At 45.3% G+C, this 18,369-nt stretch overlaps 1 protein-coding gene and 1 pseudogene across 1 annotated transcript; one reads left to right on the top strand and one right to left on the bottom strand.

Annotated features, from left to right (window-relative positions):
• Nucleotides 1-4,515: 4,515 nt before the first annotated feature.
• Nucleotides 4,516-4,628, top strand: LOC126029699 (uncharacterized; annotated as a pseudogene).
• Nucleotides 4,629-5,625: 997 nt separating this feature from the next.
• RPL37A (ribosomal protein L37a) lies at nucleotides 5,626-7,713 on the bottom strand. The gene is made up of 4 exons (XM_049768881.1): nucleotides 7,687-7,713; nucleotides 7,437-7,565; nucleotides 6,970-7,052; nucleotides 5,626-5,722 (listed from the first exon to the last, which is right to left on the bottom strand). Exons 1-4 carry the CDS (start codon nucleotides 7,711-7,713, stop codon nucleotides 5,659-5,661), a joined length of 303 nt encoding a protein of 100 aa, XP_049624838.1. The 3' UTR covers nucleotides 5,626-5,658.
• Between the last annotated feature and the right edge of the window lie 10,656 nt (nucleotides 7,714-18,369).

Below are 18,369 nucleotides of genomic sequence, written 5' to 3'. Positions count from 1 at the left end.
CCTGGCAGGCTCAAGGGACCATATGGGATGCCAGGATTCAAACCACTGTCCTGCATGCAAGGCAAATGCCCTACCTCCATGCTATCTCTCTGGCAACCTCTCTTTTTCTTTTTTTTTGACACTGATTTGCACTATCACTAATAAGTTGTACAATATCATATCGTGCATATCACTTTTTTTTTTTTTTTTTTTTGCTTTTTGGGCCACACTCGGTGAAGCTCAGGAATTACTCCTGGCTATGCGCTCAGAAATCTTTCCTGGCTTGGGGGACCGTATGGGATGCCAGGAGATCGAACCGCGGTCCATCCTAGGTTAGTGTGTGCAAGGCAAATGCCCTACTACTTGCGCCACCACTCTAGCCCCCGTGCAGATCACTTTATCCCATTTCAGCACCCAGTTCTTGCTCTAAAGAGTTTTTAAAGAAGAACTAAAAGGCAATAATAGGATTTATTGCAGCTACTGTGACACACAGCAGTATTCCTTTAAACAGACAAATTTGGAAACTACCACCTGTGCTCTTACTACATTTGAAATGCTTCTTCTATGATGGCAAGAAGATGAAAAAAAACTACAGACCTGGGCCCGGAGAGATAGCACAGAGGTGTTTGCCTTGCAAGCAGCCGATCCAGGACCAAAGGTGGTTGGTTCAAATCCCGGTGTCCCATATGGTCCCCCGTGCCTGCCAGGAGCTATTTCTGAGCAGACAGCCAGGAGTAACCCCTGAGCACCGCTGGGTGTGACCCCAAAACCAAAAACCAAAACCAAAACAAAACAAAAACTACAGACCTATGTAAGCATTTGCTTTCATGCCGAAGGACCAGAGCGATCAGTTCCAACCATCACTGCCACCGTAGATCATTCACTAATTCTAACTGCATTCACCACTCTTTGTGGCAAACTTCCTACCATGGACTGGTCTTCCTAATCCTAATCTCTATTGCCTCTAAGTATTATTACCATATTATTACTGGTCCCCGCATAATCAATACTTATACTCCATCCTAGTGTGTGATTTGTTGATGGTATTATTGGATTACTTCCTACTTGGTATTCCTCTCCTACCCTAGGTTGTGGTCTGGTTCTCATCAATAATAGCAGGGGTCTGAGGAAGGCAGACACTCATTCTTTGGTATTCCTTCACTAAGTTCCTTTCCTTCTTCCTAGCATGAGTTGTTGTTTTCCCCGATCCCATTTTTGCACCCTTTTCACTGTGTGGCTTATTTCCTGTGTAGATGTTCACTTCCAGACCCAAGTCTCACCAGATCCTTGTTTTGGAGCCTGAGACTCTGATTATAGATTAGGACATTCAATTTCCTGGATGAGGGCAGAATCCACCAGTGAAAATAAATCAGGATTCAGCCATCTGGAAGAGCCCATAAATGATTGTAATCTCTCTCTCTCTCTCTCTCTCTCTCTCTCTCTCTCTCTCTCTCTCTCTCTCTCCCTCCTCCTCCCTCCCTCTCTCCTCTCTCCCTTTTCCTCTCTCCCTCTCCTCTTCCCCCCCTCTCTCCTCTCTCCCTTTCCCTCTTTCCCCCCCTCTCTTCTCTCTCCCTTTCCCTCTCTCCTCTCTCCCTTTCCTCTCTCTCTCTCTCTCTCTCTCTCTCTCTCTCTCTCTCTCTCTCTCTCTCTCTCTCTCTCTCTCTCCCTCTCTCTCTCCCTCTCCTCTTTCCCTCCCTCCCTCCCTCCCTCCCTCTTCTCTCTCTCTCCCCCCACTTCCTCCCAGGTAGTTGGTCACTGCAAGTTGGTGTCCTTGGGTGGGCACAATGATCCACCCAGTTGGGCCCCATAGGCCCCTGTGAGCCTTGCAGCACTGGGCCCTGATAGCCTGGGCCTCTGCAGCCAAGCAGCAGGCAGACTTGCAGCTTCTTATAACTGCAGCGAGGAATTCTTTTAATTTTTTTTTTGGGGGGGCCACACCCAGCGGTGCTCAGGGGTTACTCCTGGCTGTCTGCTCAGAAATAGCTCCTGGCAGGCACGGGGGACCATATGGGACACCGGGATTTGAACCAACCACCTTTGGTCCTGGATCGGCTGCTTGCAAGGCAAACGCTGCTGTGCTATCTCTCCGGGCCCTGAAGCGAGGAATTCTACAAAATCTCTATTGCTCTAGTTACTCAGTTATTGGGTTACTGATCCTACCCTAATCAATATTTGTACTCTACCCTAGGGTGTGATCTGGTCATCACCAGATGACTTATATTGGCTTATTCCCTACTTGGTATTCCTCTCCCACCCTAGGTTGGGGCCTGATTCTTGTCAATAAAAGTTGGGGTCTGAGGAAGGCAGAGGCTCATTCTTTGGTCTTCTTCTACTGAGTTGTGTTCCATCTTAGGAGAAGCTTGGGTGGTTGAATTCCTTGCTTGAGTACTGGATTTCCTGAACCCATCCTTGTACTTCTTCACTGTGGGGATTATTTCCTGAGTCGATGTTTGCTTCCAGGACTGTGTCTCACCAGATTCTCATTTTGGAGCCATAGGCTCCATTAACAAGTTATGAAGTCCATTTTTTTTTTTTTTAATTTTTGGGTCACACCTGGTGACACTCAGGGGTTACTCCTGCTATGCGCTCAGAAATTGTTCTTGGCTTGGAGAACCATATGGGATGCTGGGGGATCAAACCATGGTCCATCCTGGGTCAGCCGTGTGCAAGGCAAACGCCCTACCACTGAGCCATCACTCCAGCCCCTGAAGTCCCAACATTTCTTTTTTTTTGTTCCTTTTTTGGGTTACACCTGGCAGCGCTCAGAGGTTACTCCTGGCTCTACTCAGAAATCGCCCCAACAGGCTCGGGGGACCATATGGGATGCCGGGATTCGAACCACCATCCTCATGCAAGGCAACCGCCTTACCACTCTGCTATCTCTCCAGTCCCAGTCCCAATATTTCTAATGGTGTATTTTTGTTTTGGGGCCACACCCAGCAGTGCTCAGATATTACTCTTGGCCCTTCAGTCAGAAATCACTCCCAGTGGTACTTGAGAGATCATATGGGATACAGAGGACTGAATCTGGGTTGGCCACATGCAAGGCAAGTCAGTACCCATTATGCCTCCCTCCAGGCCAACTGATGGTGTATTTAATACTTTTCTCCTAGTCTAACCTTTTTAAAGAAAACATTTTTTTTTCTAAGATTCTGAAAGGTGCCAAAAAAAAAAAAATCTACATTCATTCAACTCTGAAAAGTGTTTTTGAAATAAAACCAATTCTGAGAATGAAGAAAACGAATACATTTTAATAAAGCATTATGGTTGCAGAAGTTATATATCTTGACAGCCAGTAAAATTAATTTTTGACATTATCAGCAGCAAATAAAAATGTGAGTTGAGTTCAAACTTTTCCTGCTTGGTAGAAGCTGGAAAATAGATTCAACCAAGTTTGTCGTTTTGGTTTTGGGGTCACACGTGGCAGCATTCAGGGGTGACTCCTGACTCTATGTTCAGAAATCACTCCTGGCAGGCTCGGGGGACCATATGGAATGCCGGGATTTGAACCACCATCCCTTCTGCATGCAAGGCAAATGCCCTACCTCCATGCTATCTCTCTGGCCCCCCAAGTTCATCTTAATTCTGTTTGTCCTACAAGTATTAGCTCTGGTTTCCTTTTCTCTTTACCTCCATAAGGCATCATGGGAAATTCACTTGGTTATTTATTCAATTTTCACAAGTTCTTTTTTTTTGGGGGGGGGGGGGCACACCCATTTGATGCTCAGGGGTTACTCCTGGCTCAGCGCTCAGAAATTGCCCCTGGCTTGGGGGGACCACATGGGATGCCAAGGGATTGAACTGCGGTCCTTCCTTGGCTAGCGCTTGCAAGGCAGACACCTTACCTCTAGCGCCACCTCACTGGCCCCCAATTTTCACAAGTTTTTGGGCCACACCAGGCGGTGCTCTGGGATTACTCCTGGCTGGCTGCTTAGAAATAGCTCCTGGCAGGCACGAAAGAACCACCTTAGGTCCAGGATAGGCTGCTTGCAAGGCAAACGCCGGGCCAATTTCTTTTTTTTTTTTTTTTTAATGTAATTTCTTAAGAAACTTGACAACTCGGGCCAGGAGAGATAGCTAGCACAGCGGTGTTTGCCTTGCAAGCAGCCAATCCAGGACCAAAGGTGGTTGGTTCGAATCCCGGTGTCCCATATGGTCCCCCGTGCCTGCCAGGAGCTATTTCTGAGCAGACAGCCAGGAGTAACCCCTGAGCACCGCTGGGTGTGGCCCAAAAACAAAACAAAAAAAAATAAAGTAAAAAAAATAAACTTGACAACTCAAGCTACATCCCTTGCTTCTAGTTACTATACAATGTCCCCTGGTGTTATATGATTTGAGCAGTCAATAGAACATTTTTCTGCTTTAGTTACATTAATGCATAATTATTTTTTAATTTTGTGTATATGTATTATTTTCTACTTTTTAATTTACAATGGCCTCAACTACTTTTGTCAGTTTTTTTTTTTGGGTTATGGGTCACACCGGGCAGCATTCAGGGGCCACTCTTGGCTCTACGCTCAGAATACTTAAGAGCTTGTGCTCGCTTCAGCAACACATATACTAAGATTGGAATGATACAAAGATTAGCATGGCCCCTGTGTAAGGATGACACACAAAAATACAGACAGCACAGCAGGCAGGGAGTTTACCTTCATACAACCAACCCAAGTTTGATCCCAGCATCCTAGATGGTCCCCATCCCCCCACGCCCCAGGACTGCCAGGAATAATCCCCAAGTACAGAGCCAGGAGTAACATGAGCACCACTGAATATGGCCCCCAAACCAAAAAATATAGAGTGAAACTAACCAGTCTTAACTACTCACAACTCTTGCAATGAGAAAAAACATCTTGGTAGGTCAGGAAATAAATACTGGTGAAGGGACAGTTGGGTATTGGGACTCTTGCATATAACACAGCTGACTTTGGTTCAATCCCCAGCATCTTATCCGATACCCCTGAGAGTGATAAGAGTAAACTGGAGGGCCACCAGGTGTGGCCCAAAAGCAAATAAATACTACCTGTGATTTAAAAATAAAGTACATAGCCAACCCGGGGTTCCATCACTGGCATTCCATATGGTCCAAGCCTGCCAGGAGTGATTTCTAAGAGCAGAGACAGCAGTTGCCCAAACACATCAACTGTGGCCCAAAAAACAAATTTAAAAAACTAAACAAAACACAATGACAGAAGAAAGCAAGCACTCTGGTAAATCAAAGTACCTAAAACTTAAAATAGAAGCAGGGGCTGCAGGTAATGGTCCCCAGAGCCAGTTAGGAGCAATCCCTGAGAACTTGCTAGGTGTAGCCCCCACAAAAGGGAAAAACAGAACGAAGTTTTAGCCCAACACCCTTTATGATTTGGAGCCATCCAGGAAACCCCTAAACATAGCTGAGAATGGCCTAGAGCAATAGTATAGAAGGATATTTCAAACCCAAAAATGATCTGAGAGTAGAGCCAGGACTAAGCCCTGAACATAGCTGGGTATGGAGGCCTCACCCATAAAAAAGAACTATACTTATAACAATACTTTTGCCCCCCCCCCCCATAATATACCTTAAAGTTGAATGAACAATACTAAGTGCAATGCAAGTCAGACATCTAAGAATAAAATGAATTCAAGGCTTTTTACATAAATTAACCCATTTATTATAGGTCAACAATGTTTCTGAATGGAGATCTACTGGTCTTTCAATTCCTTCAGTCTTCTGATGGCAGATTTAACTGTGACAGCAGAAGTGGTACTGGAAAGAAGAACAAATTGTTTTTTCAATGTAACCATGTTCATGACAACCCAATACACCTGCTTTATTTTCATTCTAATAAAAAGAATCATGCTTAAAGTAATATATAAGATAACCTTTCAGTATCTATAGCAAACCAAGGTTAAAAGAAAAAACAGAGGCAGACTGGTAGGGACACTGCTGGTGGGAAACAGACACTGGTAAGAAGGGATGTGCTTGAATACTGTACACCTGAACTCAATCATGGAATAACCCAGCAACTCAGTGATTAATACCGCATTAAGTTAACAGAATAGGAAAGGTTGGAAGCTACCCAAAACTAAAGCCATTACAAGGGAATGTAACAGACAAAATACCAGAACACTAAATTTATCTCTGCTTGGGGCATAATGCTAGAAGGTCAAACAGTGGGGGGGCCCAGTCTTAAAGTCACTGTTCTCCCTATCTATTTTAGACCATATCCAGTGATGCTCAAGGGACCACATGGGATATCAGGAATGGCATATGAATAGGCTGCATGCAAGGCTAACATGCTACTGGTCTATACTATCACTCCGGCCCCTTAATTTCTAACAAAACATAAAATCAGGATTTAGTACAAATTTAGTCCTTCTAATAAACATACGCTAATAATCTATCTCTGAGAAAATTATCGTTACTTTTATTTCAATCTTTTAACTTAGGTCTCTCAATTTCTCAAGTTTTTTTTTTTTTAAATAATGTATCTTGAGGGGCCGGTGCAATAGCACAGTGGGTAGGCCTTGCATGGGACGGACCTGTGTTCGATCACCAGCATTCCCTATGGGCCCCCAAGCCTATCGGAAGTAATTTCTGAGCAGAGTCAGGAGTAACCCGAGTGCTGGATATGCCCATCCTATCTTGAAGTCTGTTTTCATTTTTGTTCCAGTTAAAACTAGCCCTTGTTGGGGCCGGAGAGAGCGCACAGCAATAGGGCACTTGCTTTGCATGCAGCCAAACCAGGAGCGATTTCTGGGCAGTCAGGAGTAGCCAGTAGTGACCCAACACCGCCCCCAACCAAAACAAACAAAAAACCCCACTAGCCCTTGTCAAGTGATTCCTGCAAAACCCTCGTATCTGAGGCCGGATCGGTGGTGCAAGCGTCCCATAAGATCCCCCAAGCCAGGAGACTTTTCTGAGCGTCACCGGGTATGGCCCAAAAGACCAAAATAAATAAATAAAAACACACCCATGGTATCCGGACACATCCGAGAAATAAATGAACTCACTTGTAGGTCCAAGCACCACCTGCGACGGTTTTCATACAGGAACCGCAGTGCCAAATGCCCACAGCCCGTCTCTTCATCTTGGTCTGTAAAAGACAAAGAAAACAAACAAACAAAAAAAACCCTCATCTTTATAAATTCATTGCATGACAAGCACCTAGTGGGCCAATGAATCCTAGGGGGTAAAAAAAAAAAAAAAAAAAAAAAAGCCCGCCTAGCTTATCCTGGAGTTGGACCAATTGCTCCAGGCAGACCCAAATCCCGGAGAGGCAGAACCTGCCCTTACCCTTCGACTCCTCCCCCCAGGAACCCCAGTTACTATGCTTTAGCAATGCAGGGAAATGACAAGCACCTTCAGCAACAGCGCCGAATCTTGGGGGTTTCAATCAGGAGCTTTTCTTTCGGACTCGTCTCCTTGGAGACCCTTCCCTCCGGCTGGGCCAGGCCAGCGCCCCCCAACACCCCCTCACCTTGCCGCAGAAGGAGCATGTGTACTTGGCGTGCTGGCTGATCTCGATCTTCTTCACCATCTTCCGGAGGGAAGCGCCGTAACGCGTCCCGTATTTACCCACGATCCCCACCTTCTTTGTGCGCTTAGCCTGTTAGGAAAAGGGGGAGAACGGGCGACTATCTCGGGAACCGCAGATGACAATGTCCCAGGCCCCGGCGTCCCCACGACACCGAATATCCCCAGTCCCAGGCCCCATAGTAACCCGGTACTCGACCGGGCTCTCCTCTTAATCCCATTGTGTGCCCGAAAGCCTCGACGAGGCCCCGAAAGCCAACGAGGCCATGGTATAAGGGTGGGCGAGCAGCGGCGGGTTAGAGTGAAGAAGCGAAGGAAAGGCCAGATGGGGCTGGATAGAGTCATAGGCCTTTGAGACCAGAAACTCACCATCTTTCCTCAAACCACCGCAGGACGCCGAGAGGAAGGAACGTAGCGCGCAGGCGCAGTTTTAGGCGGGCGAGAGGAAGTGACGATTAGGAAGCCCAGCTAGGAACTCATCTCTATGATCCGGAGGTCCCAGCGCTCCTTAGGCTTCGGGGCGGGAACCGTTCGGCCTTTTGCAGCATCCCGGTGCGACCACAAGGTGGCTGGACTGGCATTGCAGGTCCTGGTACCTATCTGAAAAATTCAGCCCTCAGCACTATATGTTTCCTGCACTCCACTGAAAGAAAACCACTGAGAACCAAATTTCTTTCTTTTTTCTTTTTTAATTTTTTAAAATTTAATTAAAGAAAATGCATTACATAGTTGACATAACTGATAATAGTACATTTTAAGGAAGACCAAAAGCAACATTTTAAAAAATATATAGAAAGTTGAAAGAAAAGCTATGTGTACTGCTAAGAAATGTTATAATGTGGGGCCGGGAAGGTGGCGCCAGAGGTAAGGTGTCTGCCTTGCAAGCGCTAGCGTAGGACCGACCGGACCGCGGTTTGATCCCCCGGCGTCCCATATGGTCCCCCCAAGCCAGGGGCGATTTCTGAGCACATAGCCAGGATAACCCCTGAGCGTCAAATGGGTGTGGCCCAAAAAAAACAAACAAACAAAAAAAAAGAAATGTTATAATGTACTACAATCTGGGGACTTGTGGACAAAGTAATTGTACATGGGTTCTGCCTTATTTTTCTTAATGTTTTTTTGACTGTAAGTTCAATATTTAGGCGTCAGCAAGGTGATTTCTTCTGAGAACTCTGTTTATGGGTGATTGTTCTTTCATTGTAACTTTACCTTGTCCTCTTTGCATCATTGTTCTCATAATTAAAAATAAAAAATTAAAAAAAAAGAAAGAAAAGCTAGAGATGGAAGAGAAAGGAAAGAATATTTTTGAAAATTATTGGCTCACAATGAATTCATTGAAGTACCAACAGAAACTTTAGTAAGCTCTTTTTTTTCTTTTTTTCTTTTTTTTTTGTTTTTTTGGGCCACACCCGTTTGACACTCAGGGGTTACTCCTGGCTATGCGCTCAGAAATCGGCCCTGGCTTGGAGGGACCATATGGGACGCCGGGGGATCCAACCGTGGTCCGTCCTACGCTAGCGCTTGCAATGTAGACACCTTACCTCTAGCGCCACCTTCCCGGCCCCTCTTTTTTTTTTTCTTAAAGGCTAATAGTTGGGGCCGGAGAGATAGCATGGAGGTAAGGCGTTTGCCTTGCATACAGAATGTCAGTGGTTCGAATCCTGGCATCCCATATGGTCCCTTGAGCCTGCCAGGAGCAATTTCTGAGCATAGAGCCAGGAGTAACCCCTGATAACTGCAAGGTGTGACCCAAAAACCAAAAAAAAAAAAAAAAAAAAAAAAAAAAGGGTAAGAGTTAAAAAAAAAAATCCAGCACTTACAGTATGAGAGTGGCAAGTGTTGTTTGCATAGACCCAGCAAAATATGGGTAAAATGGAAAAACAAAAACAAAAACAAAAACAAAAACAAAAAAACAACCCTTGTCCTAAATATAAAGAGACCTTATCCCTGAAGATCTCTGGCATAAGACCGACTCTGGGCTCCAGGCATCCTAGTTTGTTCAACTGCTAATTCATTCTCTGTGGTCATGGTGAAATTTTTTTTCACACATTTGCTGTTGTTATCTGGTTTATGTAGTTAAAGATTCTGGTTTCTGTGCGAGAAAGATTCTGGTTTCTGTGTTTCATCAAAGTCAGGATATGGAGCATCCTCTAGTTCCACCTCACCATCAGATGCGAAGCATCTTGCCCTGCAAGTAAGTTGCTGCTGTCACTGAGTCATCTGGGTGTCAAGGGAACACTCCTTGCAGTAAAGTCAATGCCAGGGTAGTGGCAGGGTCTCCCCTGGTAGAGGTTTGCCTCCTGGGATGTTGTGGTTGTTTCCATAAATGGTTAATGGGAGAACCAGATTTCTGAGCCAATCTCTGGGTTGGAGAAGGGTTTTGGATCAATGAAATGCCATTTCTTTCCGTTTTGTGTGGGCCCCAAATTAGAGGTGCTTGGCTATCACAGGCCGTGTTGCAAGGGGACCATTTATTTGGTGGCTGTGATGGAACTGGGGACTTAATGAAAAGAAGCCCTTCACTCTTCTAGCCATCCATCAGTCCACCCAATGTTATTTCTTCCTGTCGAAAACACAGCTTAAACGTTTTGTTGCGGGGCCGGAGAGATAGCATGGAGGTAAGGCGTTTGCCTTTCATGCAGGAGGTCATTGGTTCGAATCCCGGCGCCCCATATGGTCTCCTGTGCCTACCAGGAGCAATTTCTGAGCCTGGAGCCAGGAATAACCCCTGAGCACTGCCAGGTGTGACCCAAAAAACAAAAAAACAAACAAACAAAAAAACAAACAAACAAAAAAAAAACGTTTTGTTGCCTGAGTTCAATCCCTTGATATCACCATAAATGGTCCCCAGAGCATCGCTAACAGTTATCCCTGAGCACAGAGCCAGGAGTAAACCCTGAGCACTTCCAGGTGTGGCCCCCAAAATGAAACAAACAAAATACTCCTGGTTTGTTTTCACCTGGATTTCTATAGCTGGAGCATTGGGACCCAGTTGCCATCTGTCTGAGGCCTCAAAGCCAGCAGGCGGTGCCAAGTTCTTTGCCAAGTTCCCATCACAGGTCTCATTTTTCCTCCTCCTAAGAGAATGAAGATCTGCAAGGCCTTTATCCAAAGAGGCACTCCTAGTATACCTTAGTCTGGTATAAGTTGTGACTCTTGTCATCGGAGCCATTCTCTTGCCTCAAAATCAAAAACAAACAAACAAAACCCTCAAAATTAAAACAAAAGTGCCAGGGTGTGTGGCTCTTGTGTGGGGCACAAATTCAATCCCTAAACTGCTCCACTATTGTAAGCTAGAGCTCCAGTCTAGCTGGGATCCCTGGAGGTCCAAGTTGTGAGATCTCCACTCACATCCATGAGACTCCTGGACTAGGCGACAACAACAAAGGGATGGAAGTGTAAAGAACCAGCCAGGTGACTTGTTGCTCATTCAAATAAGTTTTTGTTTTGTTTTGTTTTGGGGCTACACCTGGTGACACTCAGGAGATACCCCTGGCTCTGTGCTCAGAAATGGTTCCTGACAGGTACGGGGGACCATATGGGATGCGGGGAATAGAACCCGGGTTGTCCCAGATTGGCCCTGTGCAAGGCAAACGCTGTGCTATCACTCCAGACCCTCATTCAAATAAAAACAAAATTTTTTTAAAAACCACATTTGCATTGGTGCAAGTGTGGGCAGTGGGAGAAAGTTTGAGAAGTCAGCAGTTTAATGATCCTCCTGCTCCGAGGATGGGTGTCCCCAATGGAGCAAGAGTGAGGTGACCCCCCTCCCCTTAGTTCTGGAGCAGAGTAGGGTTGAGGAGCCTCCTGCCTGCCTCTAGAGTAGTTTTCACATCCTAGATCAGATCTATCTCCTGCCCACTTGTCCCTTTGCAGGGGGTCAGAAAGCCAGAGAAGAGGGGATACATTAGTAAAGCAGCCACCACATAATAGGAGGAAATTGTTTCGGCTTGGAGCAATTTTGCCCAAACTGAACAATTCTCTTTAAATAGCAAGCTCGAGGATGTGCAGATAGCTTTCTTGTGAAATCAGCTCTAAGTGGCTTCAGAGAATGGTGCCTCTCAAGCTCCCAATTTGTCTCATCTGTGGACTGATAACTCCATTACCATTAGAGGTCCTCCAGGCTTAGAGAGTCACTGTAAATGGGCATCCATAAAAGTCTCTGCTGAGTTCACCCCTGCTCCTTAGAAGCACTCAAAATTCATTTTCCTGCCTTTAGAAAAATAAAGAGGTTTTGAGTTGCCTCCAGAGAAGAGTTTTCATCTGTTGAATCAACCAGTTAGTTCCCCGGAGGCATATAAGACCTTTTATTGGTGAATGAAATCAAAGTGCCAGAACCATACCCTCTTTATTTCTTATTGGGGACAGGAACAAATGAGGTTTATCTTGGAATGCCATATTCCTCGTGGTCTGTGAAGGATTTTTGCTGGCCCTTTTATTGAGTCTGGTGATCACTAGCTACGTTTGAACCAGGCCAGCTTCATAAACTCACTCTTTTCTCAGAGATGTATATCAAGCCATGAAAGATCATGGGTGGGCCCGGAGAGATAGCACAGCAGCGTTTGCCTTGCAAGCAGCCGATCCAGGACCAAAGGTGGTTGGTTCAAATCCCGGTGTCCCATATGGTCCCCCCCCCCCCCCGCCCCCATGCCTGCCAGGAGCTATTTCTGAGCAGACAGCCAGGAGTAACCCCTGAGCACCACTGGGTGTGGCCCAAAAACAAAAAGAAAGATCATGGGTACCAGTGTATGCAGCAGAAAGTTGGCCTAGCCAACTTGGGAGGCTAGCTAAACCCAGGCTCTACCAAAGCCATACCTGCTGCCTCCCATCACCCAGAATCACTTATTCCCCATGGCCTTGCCTCATCACCCCTCTACAATTCCCTTTGAGGACAACCAATCTGACCAAACTTTAGGAACACACCAAGTTAACAGAATGGACAAGTAGCAACAAGAGCTTACTAAACTCTGCCATTGTGTTAATGACTTCATTCAGATACAATAATTTCACAAATGTGCTTGCTATTGTACTTTTCTTTAAAAAAAAAAAAACTTTGGGGCCGGGTAGGTGGCGCTGGAGGTAAGGTGTCTGCCTTGCAAGCGCTAGCCAAGGAAGGACCGCGGTTCGATCCCCCGGCGTCCCATATGGTCCCCCCAAGCCAGGGGCGATTTCTGAGCACATAGCCAGGAGTAACCCCTGAGCGTCAAACGGGTGTGACCCAAAAACCAAAAAAAAAAAAAAAAAACTTTCTTTTTCTTTTTTTCAGTAACTTTGCTTTCACCTATCTAGAAAAAAATGTGTTATCATCATACGTAATACATTTTTTTTGGGGGGGGCCACACCCGGCGGTGCTTAGGGGTTACTCCTGGCTGTCTGCTCAGAAATAGCTCCTGGCAGGCACGGGGGACCATATGGGACACCGGGATTCGAACCAACCACCTTAGGTCCTGGATCGGCTGCTTGCAAGGCAAACACCGCTGTGCTATCTCTCCGGGCCCTACATTTTCTTTAAATAAACGTTCTTAAGGGGCCGGGCGGTGGCGCTGGAGGTAAGGTGCCTGCCTTGCCTGCGCTAGCCTAGGACGGACCGCGGTTCGATCCCCCGGCATCCCATATGGTCCCCCAAGAAGCCAGGAGCAACTTCTGAGCGCATAGCCAGGAGTAACCCCTGAGCGTCACAGGGTGTGGCCCAAAAACCAAAAAAAAACAAACAAACAAACAAACAAAAATAAACGTTCTTAAGAAGAATCTGAGAAGTGTGAGAATTGCCTCAAACATACAAGGGCTCTGCTTCTCTAAGGGGAAAGGGAAGGTAAGGCCTGCCAAGGTCAAGCGCGGTTACATATCAGGAGAGGGATGAGTAACTTAAGTGGATCCAGCATGTGGATTTTCCCACCTTCCATCTTTATGACATATTTTAACTTTAAATGAAACTGGAGAGATAGTACAGGAGATAAGTAAGGCATTAGCCTTACATGCAGTTGACCCAGGTTTGAGTCTCCCATACTGCCAGTGGTTTCTCTAGCATTGACAGGACTAAGACCCGAACATGCATGCCTCCAAATTCTAAATTAATTATTCATGTTTTATTTTATTATTACGTTTGTTGTTGTAGGAGGTCGCACCTGCACATATTCAGGGCTTACTTCTGACTCTGTAGACAAGAATCACTTCTGGATGCTGAGGATTTGACTCAGGTCAGCCTATTGCAGTGCTTCTCAAATAGTGAGGTGTGAGGCTCCGTAAAGGGGTGCGCATTTGACCTCGTCAATCACTGTCATAACAAGCTAAGCCTCATGTTTATGTCTCTGTATGTCTCTGGAGCTGAGAGTTGCTGTGTCCTGCTTCAAACCCCGCTTTGAAAAGCTATGCAAAACGTGCACATTGTAGCCGTTAATCCAGACATTGCCTCTGATTAAAAAATCAGCTCAAATTATTTTATATAAGGGGTTGGCATGGTGGCACTAGAGGTAAGGTGCCTGCCTTGCCTGCACTAACCTAGGACGTAGGTTCGATCCCCCGGCGTCCCATATGGTCCCCTAAGCCAGGCGCAATTTCTGGGCTCATAGCCAGGAGTAACCCCTGAGCATCACCGGGTGTGGCCCCCCCCAAAAAAAACCAAAAATAAATATATTTTATATATTTTTGTTTTGCAGGTTAAAGTTTTTTTTCTTTTTTAAATTAAGATACTATTTACAGTCGCGCGGGGTGTGTGTAAAAATGTTTTCTTCTTCCTAGGGGTGTGTGTGTGACAGAAAATAATTGAGAAGCACTGGCCTATTATAAGGCACTGTGTTACCACTCTAACCCCTATTATGGTTTTTAAAAGTATTTTACTATGTTTGCTTATTATTTTTTGGTTTGGATTTTGGGCTATACTTGGTGGTACTTAGAATTTACTCCTGGCTCTGTCCTCAGGTCTGGCAGTGGTCAGAAGATCATATGCAGAGCTTTGATTAAACCATGATTGGCACTTTGGAAAGCCAGTACCTTACTGTACTTTAACCTCTCCACCACTATTATATAAAAAAAATGAATCTTTCCTTTTCAGAGTATCTATACGGACACTGCATTCCTCAGAATGCAAATTAGACAGCAAGTCCTAAATTGGAAGGGGACCTGGAGGAAACACCTGGAGTTGCTGGGAGATAGTCAGTAGTGTTCCCCAGTGCCAGGGATACAATCTGGGGTTCCCACATGAGACACATACTCCATCCAGACCTTTGAGTCATCTCCTGAAAATATGCAATTTTTAAAAAAAAATTTTAAAAGGATAAGGTAGGTCATTTCGACAGAGACAACTGTCTCTTGTAATGAGACTTCATGGCTTGCACATTTTCTGTCCATAATTCTTTTTATGTTTATTTTTGGGTCACACCGGCAGTGTTCAGGGGTTACTCCTGGCTCTAAGCTCAGAAATCACTCCTGGCAGGCATAGGGACCATAATTGATGCCGGAATTCAAACCACCATCCTTCTGCATGCAAGGCAAATGCCCTACTTCCACACTATCTCTCCGGCCCCTTTCTGTCCATATTTCTGTTCATGTGTGTGCACAGGGACCAAACTGCCCCTAGCTCCATCCTACCTGGGCTCTAGCACTGTTGGGGAGGAATGTCAGAGAAGGAGGAATAGGATGGAAAGGCAGAAGGCTTCCATTAGATACTAATGGAATCTTCTTAGAAGAAGGGGGTCACTTTTCATCAAGCTCTCAGGGTGGAAAGAAGGCCCCAGAAGTGGATGAAAGCTAAGTCATACTGCAAAATCCCAGCCTTTGCTATGATGTCATTCCACAATTCCAGTTGGGTTGTGGATCTGTGTTAACAGGAAAACAGCAGAGGTTCTAATAAGCTGGTGTATTGATAATTTTAGGGATGTGATAGGGAAGTATATTTGATCTTATTTTGTTAAGCTGTAAATTTGCTTATGAGCTTCTTTGTGCGTAATACTTTATTAGGTCCCCAAAACGAGTGATAAGATGAAGTTGAAATGTCATGGGTTGTAGCAATAGCACAGTGGGTAGGATACTTGCCCTGCACAATATAACCTGGTCCAAACCCTGGCATCCCATTGGTCCCTTGAGCCTCATAGGAATAATTTCTGAGTGCAGAGCCAGGAGTTACTCAGAGACCACCACTGGTATGACGCTAAAACCTAAAACAATGATTATTACTACTGTACTACAAAAGATGAAGCATGTGCAGTGTCCAATAAAGAGATTGGAATGGATTGTGAGGGTTGTGAGGGAGTGTGGCAGAAGTGTTGCAGAATCAGTGTGTTAACTGTGACAACACCTGAATGATGATGACACAGTCTTATCAGCATGCTAGGTTGTGCTTAGAATCTATTTCCTTCGCTGAAACCACATAGAAAATGCCAAAACTGAGATGATGCAGGTGAGAGAGATGGCTTCCTTAGGTTTCCCTTAAGCCATTAAAAAAAAACCTTGAACTTTGATCAGAGTGTCTAAAACCCAACTATGAGGAATTTTGTAAATCACAATAGTATGGATAAAAAAATTGAATGTGTTGTAAGAAATGAAAAAGTGGACAGGGCCAAAAGATACGCAATTGGTAGTATTGCATTAAATTAGGGTTTAATTTCTGGCATCTCATGGCTCCCTGAACACACCCAGGAGAGATCCCTTAGCACAGAGCTAGGAGTAACCCCAGAGCAGCACTAGGTGTGCCCATGCCCATGTAAAGAAACCCAAACAAATAACAGCATAAAGGTGAGGAATGGAGGCTTTCTATCTCCTTTGCAGGTTTACAGATTACCTTAAAAGAACTCATGGTATCACCATGCAGGAATATATTGTCCTGGCGAACCCCAGAGGTGGGATTCAGGGCCAGTTTCATCTGCACAGATCTTCACTGCTTCCTGTTGAATTAAATAATTAGCAATGGATCTGGATGGTGAAGGATGGATGGAGGGATCTTTCTCTGCCACCCCAGGCCACGTGGCTCCGCAATCCCCATTCAGCTGGCGGGTCCCAGGTTTAGGTGAACGGCGGAATCAGACTCATCCAGAAACAGGCATCAGGAAGTATCAGCTTTATTCATACCCTAACACCACATGTGTGGCCTATATCATAACCTTTCAAACATTTGCTATTCTTTTTTTTTTTTTTTTGTGGTTTTTGGGTCACACCCGGCAGTGCTCAGGGGTTACTCCTGGCTCCATGCTCAGAAATTGCTCCTGGCAGGCACAGGGGACCATATGGGATGCCGGGATTCGAACCGATGACCTTCTGCATGAAAGGCAAACGCTTTACCTCCATGCTATCTCTCCGGCCCCACATTTGCTATTCTTAGCTAGCCCTGCATCTTAACTCCTTTCAGCCATCTTCCCTTTGACCTCCATGCTGGCCAAAGACCAAAAGGGCAGAGCGAGCCCAAAAACCTAATCCCCTGGGTCAAAGGCCTTATCTACCTTTTCCAAGACCCCTCCCAGGAATGGGCGGGGTCTTGCAGGTAAGGTCAAGTTACCTAGGGAGAAAGGATGGGGGATGAGGCTTCACTTCCTGAGACAAAACTAAGGAAGCCAAGACAGAAAGACAATATTCAATTACAAGAGAGTAAAGGCTCTTGGCATCACTGACAAGCATGTCTGTTGCTTAGCCATTCATGTCCCATGAAGGGCAGGACCACGGACAAAGTAACCACTAGTGACTGAGACAAATTGGGAAGATGTGCATAGGGGAGGCCACTGCTGGCAGTGTGCCGGGAGCTGGGTTGCAGGTTGTGCACAGGGAAACCACACGGCTATCTTCAGGACACCCAGAGATGCTGCCCTGCCAGACTTGCCCAGAAACCCTTGAAATTCACACTGCCCTCCAATACATTTGCTTTCCATTAAAACATAAACAAATAAAAAACAAAACAAAACAAACCCAGGAAATATTGGTTTGGACTCCGGTCTTCAGTCAAACCCTGAGTGAGGTCTTCAAGCTGACTCATCTTCAGAGTTGGTGCTCGGTCCCTCTACAAATCCTTTCAGCTCTGCCTTCATAATTGTCCAATCTGGTCACTGCTCACCTCCTTCACCAGCTCCTCTGTGTTTCACACTTGCCTCTGGACATCTTCCATAGTCCAGTGGACTACTTAATTCTTCCTTCTGCTCATCCTTCTACCTTCAAACAAGTTGAGCCAATGTCTTAGTCAGACACCCTGCTGAAGTCAGGCATCTAGTCATACTCAAAATGAAGTCAGATTCCTTACTATGTATACCTCTCCTTATCTCTTCAACAAACCTGTGTACCCTCCCCATGACCCCCTACCTGCCCCCTCACTCTAATCCTGCAAGTGCCCAATACAAGATCTGATTACCAGCTAAAGTAGCCCCTTAGTGTATGGCAGGTAGCTTGTCCAGACTAGAAATGTGTTATTTTGAAGACAGCATGAAATAAATAGTAATGTTTGTCTGCAGCCTCCAACTTCATTTTGAAATGAAATTTTGAATGGTGGGTTAAATTTGGCAGTACTAATTTGATTCTTTTTTTTTTCGGGGTAACGGTGTCACACTCAGGGATTACTTCTACTCTGTAGGAAGGACTCCTGGTAGTGCTCAGGGGACCATATGGAATGCTAGGGATAGAAGCTGTGTTTGACAAATGCTTTAACCTGCTGTACTATCTCAGCAGCCCCTTTATATTTTATAAGCATTTGATTAGAAAACTTAATTCACATGTGTGACCTTTTATGTTTCTATTAAAGTGCTGCCCTAAACCAAAGATCAGCAAACTATGATGGATAGGACAGATTCTGCTTAAGCCTGTTTAACCTGTGAATCATGTATGGTTTTTATAGTTTTAGATGATTGGGGAAAAAAAATCAAGGATACAATTTGTGGTACATGAAAATCACAAGGACTTCAGAT

The sequence above is a fragment of the Suncus etruscus genome, chromosome 1, assembly GCF_024139225.1.
Source record: "Suncus etruscus isolate mSunEtr1 chromosome 1, mSunEtr1.pri.cur, whole genome shotgun sequence".
NCBI lineage: Eukaryota > Metazoa > Chordata > Mammalia > Eulipotyphla > Soricidae > Suncus > Suncus etruscus.
Note: the sequence above shows the minus strand (reverse complement) of the source record. Positions and strands in the feature narration are given on the sequence as shown.